The sequence below is a fragment of the Peromyscus californicus genome, unplaced genomic scaffold, assembly GCF_007827085.1.
Source record: "Peromyscus californicus insignis strain IS unplaced genomic scaffold, ASM782708v3 Scaffold_5__1_contigs__length_169319896, whole genome shotgun sequence".
Lineage (NCBI taxonomy): Eukaryota > Metazoa > Chordata > Mammalia > Rodentia > Cricetidae > Peromyscus > Peromyscus californicus.
Genome location: NW_026294573.1, coordinates 4,623,357 through 4,641,918, shown reverse-complemented (window position 1 = coordinate 4,641,918; position 18,562 = coordinate 4,623,357). Strand labels below are relative to the sequence as shown.

The following is an 18,562-nucleotide window of genomic DNA, read 5'->3' as shown; positions in this document are numbered from 1 at the left end:
AGGGGAGATGTGGTGAACATTCTGGGTGGCATTCTGCTTATTCAGTACAATACAAATGACAAATGAAGAAGTGATGAGAAACAGCATTTATCAATGATACTTTTGTTTCTTCTAAGTCTGAAGTCACCAATAACGTATATGAATATGAATATATACCCATTCTTGCATGTTAACGGTTCCCACACACTCTGAACATAGAGCTGTCATCTGACCCTCCTAACTTCCTCTGTGCATGTACCGAATGTTATTGCACATATGCACAAAGTGGTTTGTGTGTGTCAACAATTGTGTGGAGCATCACAATTTCTGTGATGCCAAAGAGAACCAGAACAGCAAATAAATAGATAAATTTCCCCTTTGCCTAAAAGATACAAGATCCAAAGAAATGTTTTGATCCCACTAGAGACATACCAGGGCAAAGGAAGGTTCTGGTACAACAAGGAGCACACAAGCTACCTCTTCTCAAATGGCATGTGGGCGACAAGGGTGTCTACGCTCCCTATTCTGGATAGAAAGGCATATGGCTTCTCCTTACCCAGCCAACATGAATACAATTTGAGAAAATTAGAAAAAGTCAAGGTAACAGGCTCACTAAATATGGCTGACTGGGAAACAGAAGCCATAAGGAGGATATGAGTTCTCTCTCTCCAAAAAAAAAAGGGATTGGGAAGTTTATTTCCAAGAAAGATTCAAAGACTTCTTGAGAGTGGGACGCATAAAGTATGGTTTTTATCGCTCAGAAGACAAGCATCAGAACACAAAATTCAAGGGCACATGACCCTTTTCCCAGTGGGGTAGTGTTAATTGGTGAAGGGTGCCCCCTAAGATCCAAGAGTGAACGGGAAGCAATAGATCCTTGTTTTCCTTCAAGAAAGGAGTAATTCCTGAGGTCCCTTTTCACTCAAGTGGTAGACACATCGGAAGCCTGCCTGCCCTATATCTTACTGGGGCGCCCACCCTGGCCCAGACAGGGAACTCCAAGGAGAGAGGCAGAGAGCTGAGGAGAGGAGCATTGGAGCGTCCGGTTTTCCCCACCAGAAAGAGGGCAACTCGAAGGGTATTCAGGAAATGAGCTCACCCTAACCTAGGAAACTGTGCGGAGAGTGTAGATCTGGAAAAAGTGTCTGCCTTCCTATTTAGAAATGACTTCAGGGCTGCACAGGGCCCCACGAGCCACTGAGCGAGCAAAGAAGGAAGAAGAACATGGGTAGCCCGGGTCCCCTTGTCCTGGCGAAAAAGGGTAAACCCAGCGTGCCGAGGCTCCGCAGCCCCACGAGAGTCCCCGGAAAAGGGGGACAGGCTCACACGGAACCCTCCGTGCTCGGCGAGGATCGGGGTCATGGAAGGTAAAGGGCAAGGCAGTGTGGAGACCCCACCCTCTCGGCAGTGAGGGTGCAAGGGCAAGAGTGGAAGAGCACGCTCGCTGTGAGGGGCGGGGAGGCCGCACGAGGCCCCCGGCCCTGCAGGGGGAGGGGTCGCCCGGGGCCTCGGCCGAGGGGCGCTCGGCACGAGGGGGGCCCCCTGGCGGGGACCCGCGCGGGGACACCCCCACGCCGGCGCTAGGAGGCGCCTCGCGGCCCGAGGGGGGCTGTGGAGGGGAACGTCCGGCCCTGACGCCGCCACGGCCGCCGGCACCGGTGACCGCGAGACCCCGCGGGCCGGGAAACTTTCCTCCCCGCGGCCCCCTCACGCCGTGGCCGGCGCGGCTGGAATGCCCCGGGCCGGTTATCGGAGGCGCCACGGCTCCTCCTCCTCCTCACTGGGCCCGGCCCCCGCCCCGCGCGCCCCCCGCCCCGGCCTGCCGCCCCCGGGGCTGGGTGCGGGGCAACGCGCTCGGCCGGCCCGCGAGTCACCTCAGGACTCGGCCGCGCTCCGCCCCCCCCACCCTGCCGGCGCCCTCCCCGCGCCCGCCGCGCCCCCGCGCTCGCGCCCCGCGCCGCCGATGCCCGGGATGTCCGGCGCGGCCCCGGGCCCGCCGCGCCGCCGCCACCCTGACAGCCCCGGGCCCTCGCGCTCCGGCTCTCACCTTCCGGCTTGTTTTCGGCAGCCATTTCCCCTCCGCGCGCCACATCCTCCTCCTCCTCGCGACCGGGACCCCGAGCGCGCGCCTCGTACCGCCGCCGCCGCCGGCCCAGCCACCCCGCCGCCGCCGCGCACCCGCCCTGGCCCCGCCCCGCGGCCCACGCACAGCGCCCATTGGATAGTGCGTCTGTCAGTCACTGCTCCTGCAGCCAATCGGGACGCACCAGGGGTCTCACTACTCTCCGGGAGGAGCGTCCTATCCACCCAGCCCATTGGCTGATCACCACCGCACCGACTAAAGTGATTGGCCTGGAATCAACGCCCCCTCCCCACCCACTCCCAGGAAAACCCGCCCTCCAGAACCAAACAAAGCTTCCTAGTGGCCAGAGGACGCAGGGACAGCCCAATCAGGACGAGCCTGACACGGAATATTTCCTCGAGGCCGAGACGTAGTGTTTTGATTGGGCGTCACAACAGTGTTTCCCAAGCCGTTCAGACCAATCAAAGGGGGTTCCCGGAACTCGGGAACGGCTGTGGGAAGCCCCGCCCCCCAGCGTGACCGTCATGAGGAAGGCGCTCGCTCATTGGCGTGCTGGGGCTTTTCCCGCGTGCTCCCGGAGCTGAAGGACGTTCCCGGGGAAGCCGCTGCCGGCGCGTGGGGGTCCCGGTGTCTGTGGAGGACACGCCGGAACTCCGGGATCCCGCAGCCTACGGCGCTGGCGGGGGGCGGCTCTGGGGTGCAGGACGCGAGGCGCCGAGGCGTGCTCGCGGCGTCCCCGAACCCTTCGGTCGGGAGTCCGGGCGTCGCTGCCCGCCGCGGGGGAGGGGCGCGCCTCCCGGCAGGTCCCGCCCCTCGGACAAGCCCCGCCCCTTCCTGGCCTCCGATCCCCGCCCCCTCGGCCGCCTCTGCGTCCCCGCGGCAGCCTTACGCTCCCGCCCGCCTTGCGTTTCTCTGTCCCCTTTTCTAGCGGCTTAAAATACTGAAACTTTATTTTGGTCACGTTGTCCATGTGACCGGCGGAGCCGATGAGTCATAGGTGCCTGTCCCAAGCTGCAGCCGTGGATCCGGGGCTCGGAACGCTCGACCTCGGCTAGCCTAGCCAGTTCCTCCCGGGCTCCCGGCACTTCAGCCGGATTCCGGCCGCAGCTCTGCGCAGCTCTCCTGGAAGTAGGGCCACACCGGGTGGATTCACAAGCCCCGAACAGAAGAGCTGCAAAGTGCTGCGCCTTCTCCACAGAAATTCAAGGGTTCTGCACGTGGCCAGAAAAGAAAGCAAAGGATGGAAGAAAGGAGGAAAAGGGCAGAGTGCAGGAATTCGGCACATGGACAGAAAAAAAAGGGTGGGGAAGAGGGAGGGAAAATAGTGCGGGAATTCTGCACGTGCACCCAAGGGAACACAGTTTAATGAAAAGCAGCTGAGCTCCAGATTTCTCTGTAAACTTGCACGGCTTGATTCCTCAACACTATTTTCCCTCCGTTTGCTGCTAGCAGAAGCACTGAAAAGTCGATCGAGTGTTTTGGCGTTAGGATTGATCGTCAAAGCCAGTCTGTGCCAATCCTCACAACATGTGTTCTTTCTCTGGTGTTCACCGCGGAGAATTGCTTAAGGTTGTTCCAAAAATAAAGATGTCCCAAAAGAATGGTTTGTATTGTATACTCATTCTTCAACAAACTTTAATTTTTATGAGCCTCAAAAAAAAAAGGCGAAGTGTTAACAACTAGGGTACAGTATTTTATCGATTAGCATTCTTAATAGCACCTGTGTTGCATCTGGAAACGCTGGTGGCGGTGTAAATTAGTATAACCCTTTCAAAAAGCAATTTCACGGTATGTATTAAAAGCCATAAAAAAAAATCTACGTCTTTTGACCTGGGAATCTTGTTTCTGAGAATCTGATCTAAGGAAATAACCTCGAGTGGGGAAGTGCTGGGAGAACGAAGATGCTCTTCCCTGATCACTGTATTTGTTAGAACAAAAAAGTGAGCGATGGCGGCTGGGGAGACGGCTCAGCAGTTAGAAGCATATACTGCTCTTCCGGAGGACACCAAACCCGTTCCCAGCACCCACACTGGGCAGATCACAACTGCCAGTGACTCCAGCTCCACGACCACCTGCATTCTTGTGCACAGTCCTCATATATACACACAGTTAAAAATAAGTTGTTTTTGTTATTTTTTTTTTTTTTTTTTTTTTTTTTGGTTTTTCGAGACAGGGTTTCTCTGTGTAGCTTTGCGCCTTTCCTGGGACTCACTTGGTAGTCCAGGCTGGCCTCGAACTCACAGAGATCCTCCTGGCTCTGCCTCCCGAGTGCTGGGATTAAAGGCGTGCGCCACCACCGCCCGGCTGTTAAAAATAAGTTCTTTAAAAAAAAAAAAAAAAGTGGGCACATCTCAAAGTGCTAATGTTGGCTGTTTAACAGGTGAATTGTGCTTAGCCACACAGTGGAACGCTGCACTAGTCACATGTCAAAATGGACAAAGTCACTCATTGCTGGAGGTAGGGGAGATACTCAAAATTCTGGTGTTCATTTACAAATATAATGGAATGATAGATAATACCGCATTTGAAGGCTAAGGATGTGGCTCAGTTGGGAGAGTGCTTTGCCTAGCATGAATGAAACTAAACTCCTTCCCCAGCACCAAATAAACTAAGCACGGTGGTACAGGCAAAGAACTCCAACACTCATGAGGTGGAGGCAGGAGGGTCAGAGACAAGTCAAGATCACCTTGTCTATCTCAAAAGAGCGACACAGACCGAGTGAGCACACATGCTACATTTCATAAAACACTGATGCAATACATTCAAGAAATGGTATTTAAGAGGTTCAGAGTATTACTTTACTGTCTCTATTTTCTAAAATATAGCCACAATTAGTTACATTGCTTTTATAATTAAAGTTAAAATCTTAATGAAAACTTGGCATGGAAGCTCATGCTTACAATCCCAACACTAGGGAGCCAGAGGCAGGTGAGCCTGGGGTTGCAGACATGGCTGAGCAGTTAAGAGCACTTTTTGCTCTTGCAGAGGACCTGGGTTCAGTTCCCAGGATTCACATGGTGGTTCATAACTGTCTACAACCCAGTTCTGGGAGATGCATCACCTTCTGGCCTCAAAGGACACTAAGCACAAAGTGCACACTCAAACACGCAGACAAAAAAACATAGATGATGATGATGATGGTGATAGGTTTATGTTAACAACGTGCACACATACATATACCTGTGGTACCAGACACTCAGGACGCTGAGGCAAGATCACTGGACTCATGGACTCACGGCCATGCTGGCAGCACAGTGAAACCCTACTTAAGAAATGATGATGATAAGGCTAGGCTGTGGTGGTGCACACCTTTAATCTGAGCCAGGCGGATCTCTGTGAGATCGAGGCCAGCCTGATCTACAGAACGAGATCCAGGACAGGCACCAAAACTACACAGAGAAACCCTGTCTCGAAAAACCAAAAAAAAAAAAAAAGTATGATGATAATAACAACTACATCTTCTGCATGCTATGGACACAAATGCTGTATGAGATCCTGGGACTGCAAGGAGCTCACAGGCTCACAACATTACCAACAGCCTGGAACAGTACAGTGTGAACACAGAAGGAAGTGACCAATGTCACCTGAATCAGAAAAGCGTCACCATCACCATCAAAACCCTTAGACCAGGCCAACATAGAAAGTCTTAAATGAAGCCTAGGAGGTCCATGGGACATGAGGGTATCCAAGACTCTTTCAGGGGACCCGTAAGGTCACCTAGGGAGGTACACAGGGGTCTTCGAGACTCTTTCAGGGAACCCACAAGATCAAAGCTCCTTCATTCTCATGTCATGTTGGTCTCTTACACATGCACAGTGGAGTTCCTCAGCAGTCACATGACACATCCTCACAGCAGACTGCATGTAGAAAGGAGAATGCAGCCGAGTCCTGTCACGCTTGATATTAACAAAACTTGCAAATTTATAAAAGAACAATGTGCTCTTACACATCATCCTTTGTTTTCTTTTGGAAAGTTCAGCTATATCTCATTTAAAAAAACATGATTTATGTTAACCTGTTATGGGTTTGTTATTCTTTATAAGTGAACTAGTGCTTTTTAAATTTTCTTAGTTTTAATTTAGACAATAACATCTAATTCAGCATAAACTCACACAAGCCAAAACTCACTGGGGTCCTCGATGATTTCAAGTATATAAAGAAATCATGAAACCAAAGTGTTCAGGGATTCCTAAGCTAGAGAAAGGTTGGAGGGGGTGGGGTTTACTTGAGAAAATAACCAAAAGATGGATTCTGTGTGTGTGTGTGTGTGTGTGTGTGTGTGTGTGTGTGTGTGTGTTCACCATGACAGACATGTGGAGTTCAGAGGATATCTTGTGGGAGTCAGTTCTCTCCCTCCACTGTGTGGACCCTGAGAACTGACCTCCAGTCTCCAGGCTCTGGGGCAAGCACCTTTACTTGCTAAGCAATTTCACTGGCCCCTCTACCTCATTTTTTGACGCAGGGTCTTTCATAAAACCTGGCACTCACCGATTCAACTGAATTGACTGGCCAGCAAAGCCCACAGTCCTCTTGTCTCTGGTGCTAGGATTACAGACATGTACCACCACGCTCCACTTTTTCCTACAAGAGCTGAGTATTAAACTCAGATCCTTAAAGCTATACAGCAAGCATTTTACTGGCCTGGCCTTCTCTCCAGCCCTGAGGTGGGTATTTTAAGTACAGAAAGTAGTCTGAGACCTGACCTACAGAATGAGAAACCTGGTAGGATTTTGAGGTGAATCATTTGTTACATTTGGTTAGTATTTACTGAAAGGGAACCAGGACTACCAGACAATTTCAGGCAGCTTTGTTTTCCTTTTAGCAATTAAAACACAGAACATCATTAATGTTAGTCACCAGGTTGCTATAGTCGTGAAAACTTTCCACCTCATCCTTGAGTCAAACACCCTAACTGCCCTTCTCTCCAGAGCCTCTCTGGAAGTTCCATCTTACTTAGTAGGAATGTATCTCACCTTCAGATGCTATTTTGACCATCAATCCCGTTTTTTTCTAGACATTCATTTTCATCCTCAGCCCATCTTCCTCTCCTCATCGCTGTTGGTATGATGGTCTGGAGGGTTATTAAGGAAAAGTGAAAAAGAACTCTCAAGAGTGGGAGGGGCTCCGAGAGAGGAACACTCAGGCAGGGTCTCTTGTAGCCCAGGCTAACCTCAAATTCACTGTGTAGTTGAGGCTGGCTTTGAACGCATGGTTCACCTTCCTCCACCTCCCATGCACTGGGATGACAAGCTCAGGCCATGCCACTGCTGAGTTTCAGGAAACCAGGATTTGCACCTCTGCTTTCAGACCCAGGGAGAGAGCAGCTGAGTCCCTAAAAGGCTACAGAGAAAGGGCTGAGGGGCAGCAATGATTATAGGAAGGGGACAAGGGGACATTAGCATCTGCACAGCCTCCTTGTACTTCCATTGTCTGAGAGTGGGGGTGGCTCCCGGCAGTTGACAAAGATGTAAGATTTTATCAGTAACCCCAGACCACCCCTGGAGGCCAGTAAGTCATTCAGAGGCCTCCTAAGATGTATCCAGTGCTTCCAAATGCAGCTCATTCCTATACTCTGTTTTCCAAAGCAAAGTCACTTGATGCTACAAGAAAATCACCTGTCAAAAGCCCTGCATGGAGGCTCATGCCTGTTATCCCAGCACTTCCAAGGCTGAGACTGGAGAATCAACGCAAGTTGGAAGTCAGCTGGGATTACACCCTGAGACTCTGCAAAACAAACAAACCAAAAATCACCTTCCAGACACCTGGGATACAGTGGGAGTGGTGGCAAACACCTGCAAACCGGAAGGCAGAGGCAGACACAGAGGATCACAAGTCCAAGGCCAACCTGAGCTGGGGAGACCCTCTCCCAAAGAGCAAAACAAGGGGCTGGGAGGTCACTCAGTTGGAAAAATGTTTTTCACACAAGCGTGAGAACCCAGCATTCAATAAAAACCCAGCATGGATGGTAGTGTGCCTATAATCACGGCATCAGGGAGGCAGAGACAGGCAGATCAGTGAGGCTTACTGAGGCTAGCCAGCCTAGCCCCAGGACACCCCCGTGCCCCTCCCCTGGAGATCCTGTCTCAAAAAGGAAGGTGGACAGCTCCTGAAGAAAGAGGTTGACGTCTAGCCTCCAGGAGTACACGCACACATGAGCATGTGCACCCACACACAAAAACAGTCCAAGAAAACTGAAATACAAGCCTCTGGTGTGCCAGCACTGTCCTGTTGTGTGGCCATGGCAGCTCGTCCACGAGACACACACTTCTACAGGAGCATAAAAGAATGGTGTGGGCCCAGGGTATCTTATTGTCTCTAGCCTTCTGGTGTTCTTATCTGTTTTATTTTGGATTTCCATTTGTGTTTGGTGGTGGGGGGGGTGTTAAATGTGTGAGTTTTGTTGGAGGGAGAAGGAAAGAGGATGAGGGAATGTAGTTGTTCATGCTCTCTTACAAGCATATGGAGGCCAGGTGTCTTCCCCGCGCCCCCCCCCCCCACACACACACCTTTCTTTCCCTCCCTCCCTCCCCCCTCCCTCTCTGCCTATTGCCTTCAGGCAGGCTCTTTCCCTAAACTTGCTGTTTCAGACAGGCTGGCTGGCCAGTATGCTCTTGGAATCCTGTCTCTGCCCCTCAGTGCTAGGATTGCAGGCATGTACAGCCATATACAGATCTTTACATGAGTGCTGGAGATTCAAACGAAGGCCCTCATGGTTGCACATTGAGACATGTTCTCAGCCCGAGCCTTTTCATTTTCAAACAAGGAGAACAATTTATTTTTCTTTAAATATTAAGCCACGGGATATCATGTAGCCATCTTTAAAACAGAGGTAAACCAGTGTTTACCAACTGAAAGGTCTCTAGCTCTAACAATTAACTGGAAAAAAGCTGGGCCTAGTGTATACTGTTCCCACTATTCTCATGTTTACACAGATAGTTCTGTGAGGACAGAAAGAGTTCCCAAACAACAACCAAGGGTCTAGGAGCTGGTTCAGTGCTTAAGAACACTCACTGCTCTTGCAGGGAACCCAGATTCAGTTCCCAGCATCCACATGGTGGCTCACAGGCATCTGTTACTCCAGTTCTAGCGGATCTAGTGCCCTCTTCTGACCTCCTTGGGCACCAGGCATGCATGTGCATATACATACATACATACATATGCACATTCATACCTACGTACATACAGGCAAACACTCATACACATAAAAGTAAATAAACCTAAAAACAACAAAGAATGTATTCCCTACAGTTACCTTGGAGAAATGGAGCAGCAATAAGCTGAGGGCCCTTTGTTTGATAGGGTTTAAATGTATTTACCATGTGCATCCATGTTTAGGAGCATTTATGACATACCAGATATCAGTTTCATATGCTTGGGGATTCAACAAAACATGCTAAAAATGCCTGCCCTGCTGGAGGGGACGTTGAAAGGTAGATAATAAACATGCAACATGTGGTTGAAGGTAGCAATTGAAGGATACTAAGTACTTTGAAGAAAAATAATGAGAAAGTTCAGTTTTGTGTTGTTTGCTTTGTTTTGGGTTTTGTTTTTGTTTTTGCTTTGGAGAAAGTGGGTCATAGAAGTTCGGAGTCCCATAGGAAACAAGAGTAGCAGTTATGGGGTGGTTGGGATGATGCTTTAGACAGAGGAACCAGCAACTTCAAAAGCCTCAGGGCATCTCTGTATTTATAAGACCCACAGTGAGGCCATGTGTAAAGAGTGCTCCGATGTGGAGCCAGGGAGCAAGCTGAAACCAGGCCAAAGAACCACCTCTCTATGGAGATATTGGATTTTATTCTGGAGGGCCTAGGAAGCCAGCAGGGAGTAGGTCTGGAGCTCAGAGTATTATCTTACCCGTGCTTTTGAAGGATCCTTCTCCAGCCAAGTGGAGAGTGCACCTCCTTGCCAGACACAGAAACCAGGTAGGAAATGATGGCAGACCTCAGGCTGGGAGGTGGCATCCACAGGGGGTATCATCTTCCCACAGCTGTGCTCACAAGCTTACTTTCATGTCTGAAAATAACATAAGTGTGTTCAGTTACAATTCTGGAAACCAGATTCCAAAATCAGTTTCACTGGACAAAAAAAATCACAATGTTGGCAGCCCCGCAGGGCCACACTCTTTCTGAAGACTCTACGAAGGATCCTTCCTGGCCTCTTCCAATGCCTGGTGGAGGGTAATCACACCCATTCTCTCTTGGTCTAGCCTCTTCAGCTCTCTCTCTGGACTGCTTTACACTGCCCCTTCCCTTCTGTTTGTGCCAACTCTACCATCATTTTTTTTTTAGACAAGTTCTTGTGTAGCCCAGGTTGGTCTCTGTGCACCACTAAGCCCATTTTTGTTCAGTGCTGGGGATCATCTAGAGCTTTGTCATGTTAGGCAGGTACTGTACCAACTGAGCTACAGAGGAGGGCACTGAGGGCCCATCAAGGTAATTCAGACAACTCCATTTCAGGAGCATTCCTCAATTCTACAAAGAGCCATTCTCCAAATTAAACGGCATTCACAGGTCCCAGGGAGTGAGAGTTGACACCTTTGATCACGGTTCCCAGATTTTCCACATCAGGAGACAGTATTCAGTAAAGAACCAGAAAGAAAAGTCTTTAAGTGTTGTGGACTCTGTGCTCTCCACTGCCAACAGCTCAACTCTGCCATTGCACCACAAAAGCAATGCTGAGCAATGAGTTCATGAACGGGCAGACCTATGTTTCAATAAAACTTTATTTACAAAGACAGGTGGCAGAAAGTAACCCAGGGAAGAGGGAAGAGGCCTTACCAGGTAGGTGGATTTAGGATGTATGTTGAAGATAGATGCCTTGGGTTTTGCTGAAGAATTAACTTCAGATAAAATAGAAATATGGGCTGGAGAGATGGCTCAGCAGTTAAGAGCGCTTGCTGCTCTTGCAGAGGCTCTAGGTTCAGTTCCCAGCACCCACATCTTCTGTACTCTGAGGGTACTAGCACATATGTGGTGTGGTCCTTATACATACAGGCAGACATGGCCATACATATAACATTTTTTTCAGCCTTTTATTATTTTATGTGTATGAGTGTTTTGCCTGCAAGTGTGTGTGTGCAACATGTGTGTACCTGGTGCCTTCAGATGTCAGAAGAAGGCATCAGATCCCCTGGGACTGAAGTTACAGATGGGTGTGAACCACTATTAGATGCTGAGAATAAATCCTAGGTCCTCTGAAAGAGCAACAAGTGTTCTTAACCATTAGCAAACTCTCCAGCCCCACATAAAAAATATTAAAATAGTTAAAAATGCTTTTATCCAAGGCTTGGCTCTTGGAATTTGTGTTGTTTTGTTTTGCTGTTTTTTCAGATGGTTGTTCAGTTGGTTTTAAGAAGGGCCTCACTATGAAGCCTTGGTTAGCCTGGAACTCACTATAAACATACACCAGACTGGCCTCAAACTCACAGAGATCTACCTGCTTCAGCCTTCTGAGTGCTAGGATTAAAAGCATGCACGACCACACCAGACTTTATTTTTGTTTTTCTGACCGGAAATGTCATATAGCCCAGGCTGATCTTGAACTCTGTAGGCAGTTGAGGATGACTTTGAACTTGTGATCCTGCCTCCATCTCCTCAGTGCTGAGATGTCAGGTCTGTTCTACCATGCTGGTCTCAACATTTGGGAATTGTGTCCAAGCAAAATAGTTACCAGTGTGGCATTTAATGACGGGGGTGAGGGCTTAAGTGAGGGTAGGAATCCAGAATTCAGCTTGGGATATGCTATTAATTCCAAATGCCTGTGAGATGTTCAGGAGGACATATCAGAAAGCTAAAGGAATATGTGTGTCTGGAATACAGGGGAGGTGTGGCTGAAGATACAAAGTAAGCAGTAAGCAGCATTCGATGGTGTGACCCAGGAGGCCAGACAAGCTTTCCTTGAGGAGGCAGAGTGCACATTCGTCCGTCACACTTTTCAGCAAGACAGAAGCCACGGTTCTCTTGCCAATACAAGGTGAAGATGTGTCGAGAGTTTTCTTCAGCTTTTTAATCAATGAGAGAAGCTGAATGATGTGGAGGCTGACTCAGAGAATTCAGAGAATTCACAGGATAGAGGCAGATGCAGGCAAGCAAGGATGCTTGCTAAGATATATGAGACCACTTAATAACCCATAGGGCAACAACTGTTACGTTTGGGATTGTTTCCTACCCAGGAAGAAATCATTTGTATATGGGGTATTCTAGTTTGCTTTCTGTTGTTATGGTAAAACACCATGACCAAAAGCAATTTGGGGAGGAAAGGGTTTGTTTGGCTTACAGGTCACAGTCCATTACGAAGAGGAAGTCAAGGCAGGGACTCAAGGCAGGGTGGATGTTCACTGCCTTGCTCCTGCTTCGCCACCTTCTTACACAACCCAGCACCACTTGCCTAGGAGAGCACCGCCTGTATGGTCTGGGCCCTCCCACATCCATTAGCAATTATGAAAACGCCGCACAGACTTGCTTATAGGCCAATTTGATCTGGGCAGTTCTTCAGCCGAGGTTCCATCTTCACAGATGACTCTAGGTTGTGTCAGGTTGACAGGTAAAGCCGTCTGACATGTGGACAAAAGCTGCATTGCCTCATTTCCTGTTGCTACCTTGTCTGTAAAACAGCAGTTAAAAGTGACCCCCCAATAGAACAATATGCCCCAAACCAGAGACTACATTTGGTATAGTAACCTCTTGCTCATTCCCAAATTTCAGCCATGTTTGCCCTACACTACCATTCAACAGCAATTAAGTATCTATTAAGTCATTGGCATTGCTCTGTACCACTAAAACACAACAGTGCCAATGTGGTGCCACACACTCTAATCCCAGCACTTGGGAGGCTGAGGTGGGAAGATTCTGAGTTCAAAGACAACCTGTGCTACATAGCAATACCCTTAACAGGCAACTTTAAAAAAAAAGTACATCATTAAACAGAAAACATATCCCTGCTCTCTTGATGCTTCTGTTATGGTATAAGACCAATATACACAATAAGAGTAGACTCCATAGTGTATGTGAGGCACTCCATAGTCTATATAAGGCACTCCATAGTCTATGTGAGACACTCCATAGTCTATGTGAGGCACTTCATAGTCTATGTGAGGCACTCCATAGTCTATATGAGACACTCTATAGTCTATATAAGGCACTCCATAGTCTATGTGAGACACTCCATAGTCTATGTGAGGCACTCCATAGTCTATGTGAGACACTCCATAGTCTATGTGAGACACTCCATAGTTTATGTGAGACACTCCATAGTCTATGTGAGACACTCCATAGTCTATATAAGGCACTCCCTAGTCTACGTGAGAAGTTGGGTGTGGTGGCACATGCCTTTAATTCCAGGACTCAGAATGCAGAAGCAGGAGGCTCTCTGTGAGTTCGAGGCCAGCCTGATCTAGATAGTGAGTCCTAGGACAGCCGAGACTATAGAGAGAGACCTTGTCTCAAAAAAACAAAAGCAAACAAACAAAAAAACCACCAGAGTGCCAGTTCTGGAGCTGGGAGGATAGCTCAGCAGGTGACGTGCCTGTGACAAGTGTGAGGAGCAGAGCTCAGGACCCCAGCATACACAGAAGTGCCAGGTAGGAGTGGCAACCTGCCTGTAGTCCCAGCATCTAGGAGGCAGAGACAGGAGAGCCGTGGAGCAAGCTGGTGCTTACACAAGCTGAATCAGGTTGTTATGATCTCTAGTGAGAGGCCCTGCCTCAATGACAAAGATGGAGAGCCAGAGAGGAAGACACCCAACATCAATTTCCATGGACTCACACACCCATGTGTGCCCACATACATTTAAAAATTGCATACACATGTGAATACCACATATACACAGAAAGGGCACAGTCTCATTATAAAGAGAAATGACCAGTGTAGCCATGATTAAGAAACTGGCATCTTAGCCGGGCAGTGGTGGCACATGCCTTTAATTCCAGAGGCAGAGGCAGACGGATCTCTTGAGTTCAAGGTCAGTCTGGTCTACAGAACTAGTTCCAGAACAGCCAGGACTGTTACACAGAGAAACCCTGTCTCAGAAAAAAGAAAGAAAAATAAATTGGCATCTTATACCATATATACCTACCTAGAAATAACACCTAGTACTTCCTAAATACATACACTTTTTAATAATTTGTATTTAAAAAATAAATTTACATTTGAGCACAGACTCGAAGGAGGCAAGGGACTTAGTCATGAAGATTTCTAAGAGAAGACTGCTTAACACAGTAAAGGAGTTTAGAAGGGGTTAAATTTTTTAACAGCAAAAGGAGAAAAACATCAGGCAAAGAAAAAAATCAGATTCTCGGAGGAAGTCAAAACAGCTTGTTTTTGTGGCAGCGCCGTGTTCTTTCAAGTTCTCAGCACACCGTGAGCGTGGGTATGAGAGCAACATGGAATCAGAAGGGTAATTACGACGCCCCTAATCTTTTCACCCTCTAGAATGAAAGCCAACGCTCCTTTTTCATTAGCAGAGGCTCCCATCTGCCTTGCTACGCCACCCACAAAGAATCAGACCACGTGCGTGACAATGCTAAAAGGGAAAATTAAAATTTCAGTAGTAAATAGCAATTCAAAAATAGGTTTCTTCAAAGAGAATTTGCTTGTGAATGGAAGCACGCTCCAAGTAGACCTGGAACTCTGCTCTCTCGGATTTGCAGAGCTTCCCTTCTGTAAACACAGGGAAAATGAAGTTTTGTTTCTCTGCCCTTGATCTGTGAGGGCAGAGAGCAGGCTGCAACTGTTCCCTCTTAGTCCACACTGTGTGAAGCCCAGCCTTACGACTTGGGCAAAGAGCCCTCGAAGCCCAGTTTTCTCCAATGACAAAGGATCCTTCTATTTCATCTTGTCAGACATAATCACCTGCAGATAAAGTCATTTGCTCTTTTGCCTTGGGTGGGGTGATTTCTTTTTGCCCGACGACTAACATTTCCTAGGGCAGGCTAGGATTAATCAGCCAGTTTATGAAATGTTTCAGGACAACCTGGACTGGGCATTAGAAACAATGATATCGACCACCCACCTCAGAACAAAACACCTCCCGCTGGACGATGAGGAGTGAGGGGACCACGTGTAGATCACCTTAGAAACCAGTTTGGGCCTCGGGAGAGGATGCAGTGGGTAAGAGTGCTTGCTGTGCAAGTGTAAGGACCTGAGTTTGACCCCCAGCACCCACATAAAAGCTGGGTGCCACACTGCACGCATATAACCCAAACGGTGGTGTGTGTAGGTGCAGGGGGAGGGGTGATTGAACAGGAGGATCCCTGGGGCTTGCCTGCTTGCTAAAATTAGCAAGCCTAGAGGTTCAGTGAGTGCCCCTGCCTCAAAACATAAAGTGGAGGCCAGGCAATGGTGCACACCTTTAATCCCAGCACTTGGGAGGCAGAGGCAGGCAGATCTCTGTGAGTTCAAGGCCAGCCTGGTCTACAGAGCGAGTTCCAGGACAGCCAGGACTGTTATACAGAGAAACCCTGTCTCGAAAAACCAAAAATAAGTACATACATAAAGTGGAGAGCAGTCGAGGACAGCCAGTGTCGACGTCTGTCCTCTCCATGCATGCACGCACATGTGCTTAAACATGACCGTGCATGCACATACGAACAGTTTGGCGAGTTTCACTAAATACCTACATTTGGATTCTTCAGACTCAGAAGACTCTTTCATGTAACCTAATGAAGATGATGCCAGTGTCTTCCAGAAATAGTTGTTTGCCTCTTCCCCGTGAGCCCAGACTGTTCTGTGTAAGTACAACTCATTATCTTCTACCAGGCATCCCTCAGGGTTCCTAAACACTTACCTGCAAAACTGTAGCCCACTCTTTGTTTGCGTCCTGGTGACTGTGGGCCTCGAGTGCCAGTTATCATCCACTCAGGAACTTCAGGTGTCCCAAAACACCATGTTCTTTCCACCAGGGTGGCGTTTCAATTGGCCACTTCTGCATAGTCAAGTTCAATCAGCCTGTGCAAAAAGAAGGAAGGAAGAAGAGGAGGAGGAAGAGAAGAAGGAGGAAGAAGAGGAAAAGGAGGAGGGAAAGGAGGAGGAAGAGGAAGAGAAGAAAGCTACTTGCCCTTCTTCTATGTCTGGAAATTCAAGAGCCCAAGGCAGAGGTAGTCCCTAGTGACACACAGGAGCTGTAGGCTGGAACCTGCTAAGACTTTCAGACAGGCTGGCCAGGGCACTAGAACAAATGTCAAGGGATATTTGCTGCAAAGAGGCTCCAAAAATAATGTAAAATTGTTCTGTCCTTTTAAAAATGGAAAATGCCTTGGCAGGGTGATGTATTGTTTGCCTGGCTGCATTTTCTCTCTGTCTCCGTCAAGGCTTGAAAAGTGCTGGGAGCTCTGCCTCGTCAAGCAGAGCTCGGTGTAACTGGACCACATCTAATGCCTGTGCCATGCAAATGAAGACTGAGACGCTTGTCTCCTTTGATATGTGTGACTAAATGCTCAGAGGGGATATCTTCCTCTCGATCCTCTGGTGGGTAGAGGCTCTTTAAAAATACCTGTTGGTACTCCCTCTTCCCACTGACAATAGATGTGACTCTTGTGCTGAGGGGGCTGGGAAGGCTGTGATGAATGTCTCTCCCTGGGAAGAACGCTCTTTCTGTGTTTGCCACAATGGGCAAAGTTCTGGAGGGAATTAAGGAGCGTGAAAGGCACGTTCGCGGTGGGTATCTGCAGTGAGCCACACTGGCTTGCCTGGAAGGCTCCAGAGTGTACATTCCTAGGACAGAGCTGGCCATGCAGGTGAGTTAGGGCTGGGATTCCCAGTAAGGCTCCCTTCTAGCTCTTTCTGGCACCCAGTAGTGGACAGAGTCTGGGGAAGCTAGGGGTGGGAGTGGCTGAGTGGAAGAGGCTAGCCCCTGAACACGCTGACCTACTCAGTCTTACCCCTCGCTCTCCCTGCCAAGAGGCAGAATGATCCAAATGGTGCTGGGAGAATCTGAGCACTTCTCTGTATTGAGGAAGTCTGTGGAAGCACACATGCAGGAAATCAATAGCTCTGAGCGCCATCAGAGCTTCCAGCCTCCAAATTGGCTGTGCTGGGTGCTGGGAGCCACACTCATAATGAAAGGAAGCAGGCTGCCGGTCCCAGTCTTGACTCCTCCAGTACCCCTATTTAACAAGGCACTCTGCAAGGAAGACTCTGTTTAAAAGCAGGAAAAACAATCTATAAATTCTGTTTCATGCCATTAATTAATTTTTAATGTCTCTCCCATCTCCTCTTTTTCTGGTGAATATTTGTACATCTCACTCAGAGAGGACATGAGGGTACAGTTCAGTTTGAAGGTGGGACATGAGACAATACATCCATGTTGTGAGACTTTTCCTGGGGAGATACAACACAAACGTCAATTCACCCCAGATAGGGGACCAAGGGCAGAACAAATGAGGATTCTACGGAAGGCCAACCTGCACAGGAGTACGGGTGGGTGAGGGGTTGGTTACAGGAGCACAGATGACTCAGAGGCAGCTGCATCACCCACCCCAGCACAGGACAACTTAGAGGCAGCTCGGCTGGGCTGTTTGGAGATGCTGCCCCAGTACCTCCTCTTCTTCTCTTCTCACAGCCCTTGTTTAGCCCCAGGGGAGGGACCTTGTGAATCTGTTAAGCTCGCCTGGTAAGTCTCTTGAGCCTCCTCCTTCCTCCCTTTAGAAAGGAATATTTCAGTTCCGAGGAAGTTGCTCCACAGCACTGTCTGATAGAAGGATGGTTGTCACCACTGTGTGCTTGGGCTGATCCAGGACATGACAGTGTGCAAGAATGATTGAATGAATGCACGCATGACATGAATGCCCAGTCCAGCAATATGCAAAGGACTCAGTGTACTGTGGGAGCAGGAAATCCACGTAGAAGGTCGCCATCTAAGGTCACCCTTAGATGGATATATCTGTTTGCTCTGGCTGCCATCCAGAACACCACAGACTGAGTGCCTCAACAGAAATTTGTTCTCACTCCCTGAAGACTGGGAATCAAAGATCGGTGTATCAGCACATACGTTTTCTTCTGAGCCCTCCCCATCTCCAAAGATTTGTTTATTTTACATGTATGAGTGTTTTGCCTGTCTGTGTGTATATATGTGCACCATATGCACGCATGCCTGGTGCTCATGGAGATCAGAAGAAGGTGTCAGATCCCCTAGAACTGGAGTTACAGATGGTTATGAGCCAACATTTGGGCACTGAGAATCAAACCAAGGTCCTCTCTAAGAGCAACAAGTACTCTTAACCATTCAGCCATCCCCCCAGCCCTGTGGTCTCTCTTTTGGGCTGGCAAATGGCTGTTGAGACGGAAAAGGACCCAACCTAAAGGTTTCATTTAACCTCAACGTTTTTTCCTTTCAAAACCCGGCGCCCAAATACAGTCCATCCTGCGACTCTGGAGGTTAGGATGAAGCTCAGGGCATGTGTTTCAGCCTGTAACAGATGTAGATTGCTCTCCCACTAACATCAGTATTGTGCTAGTTTGGGGGATAAAACAATATTGGTGCCATTTCCTGCCACATGAGGGAAGC

The 18,562-nt window shown here is 48.7% G+C and overlaps 1 protein-coding gene across 11 annotated transcripts in view; it reads right to left on the bottom strand.

The window, feature by feature from the left end:
* The window catches only part of Camta1 (calmodulin binding transcription activator 1), an 857,753-nt gene extending 855,443 nt beyond the window's left edge, over window positions 1-2,310 (bottom strand). For 8 of the 11 annotated variants that reach the window (XM_052717375.1, XM_052717378.1, XM_052717377.1 and 5 more), the window contains exon 1: window positions 2,027-2,310. In XM_052717375.1, the coding sequence (XP_052573335.1) occupies window positions 2,027-2,295 (269 nt within the window). In that variant the 5' untranslated portion in view covers window positions 2,296-2,310. The remainder of the gene's footprint in view (window positions 1-2,026) is intronic. The other 3 variants (XM_052717380.1, XM_052717384.1, XM_052717383.1) reach the window with 3 other exon arrangements.
* Window positions 2,311-18,562: the final 16,252 nt, after the last annotated feature.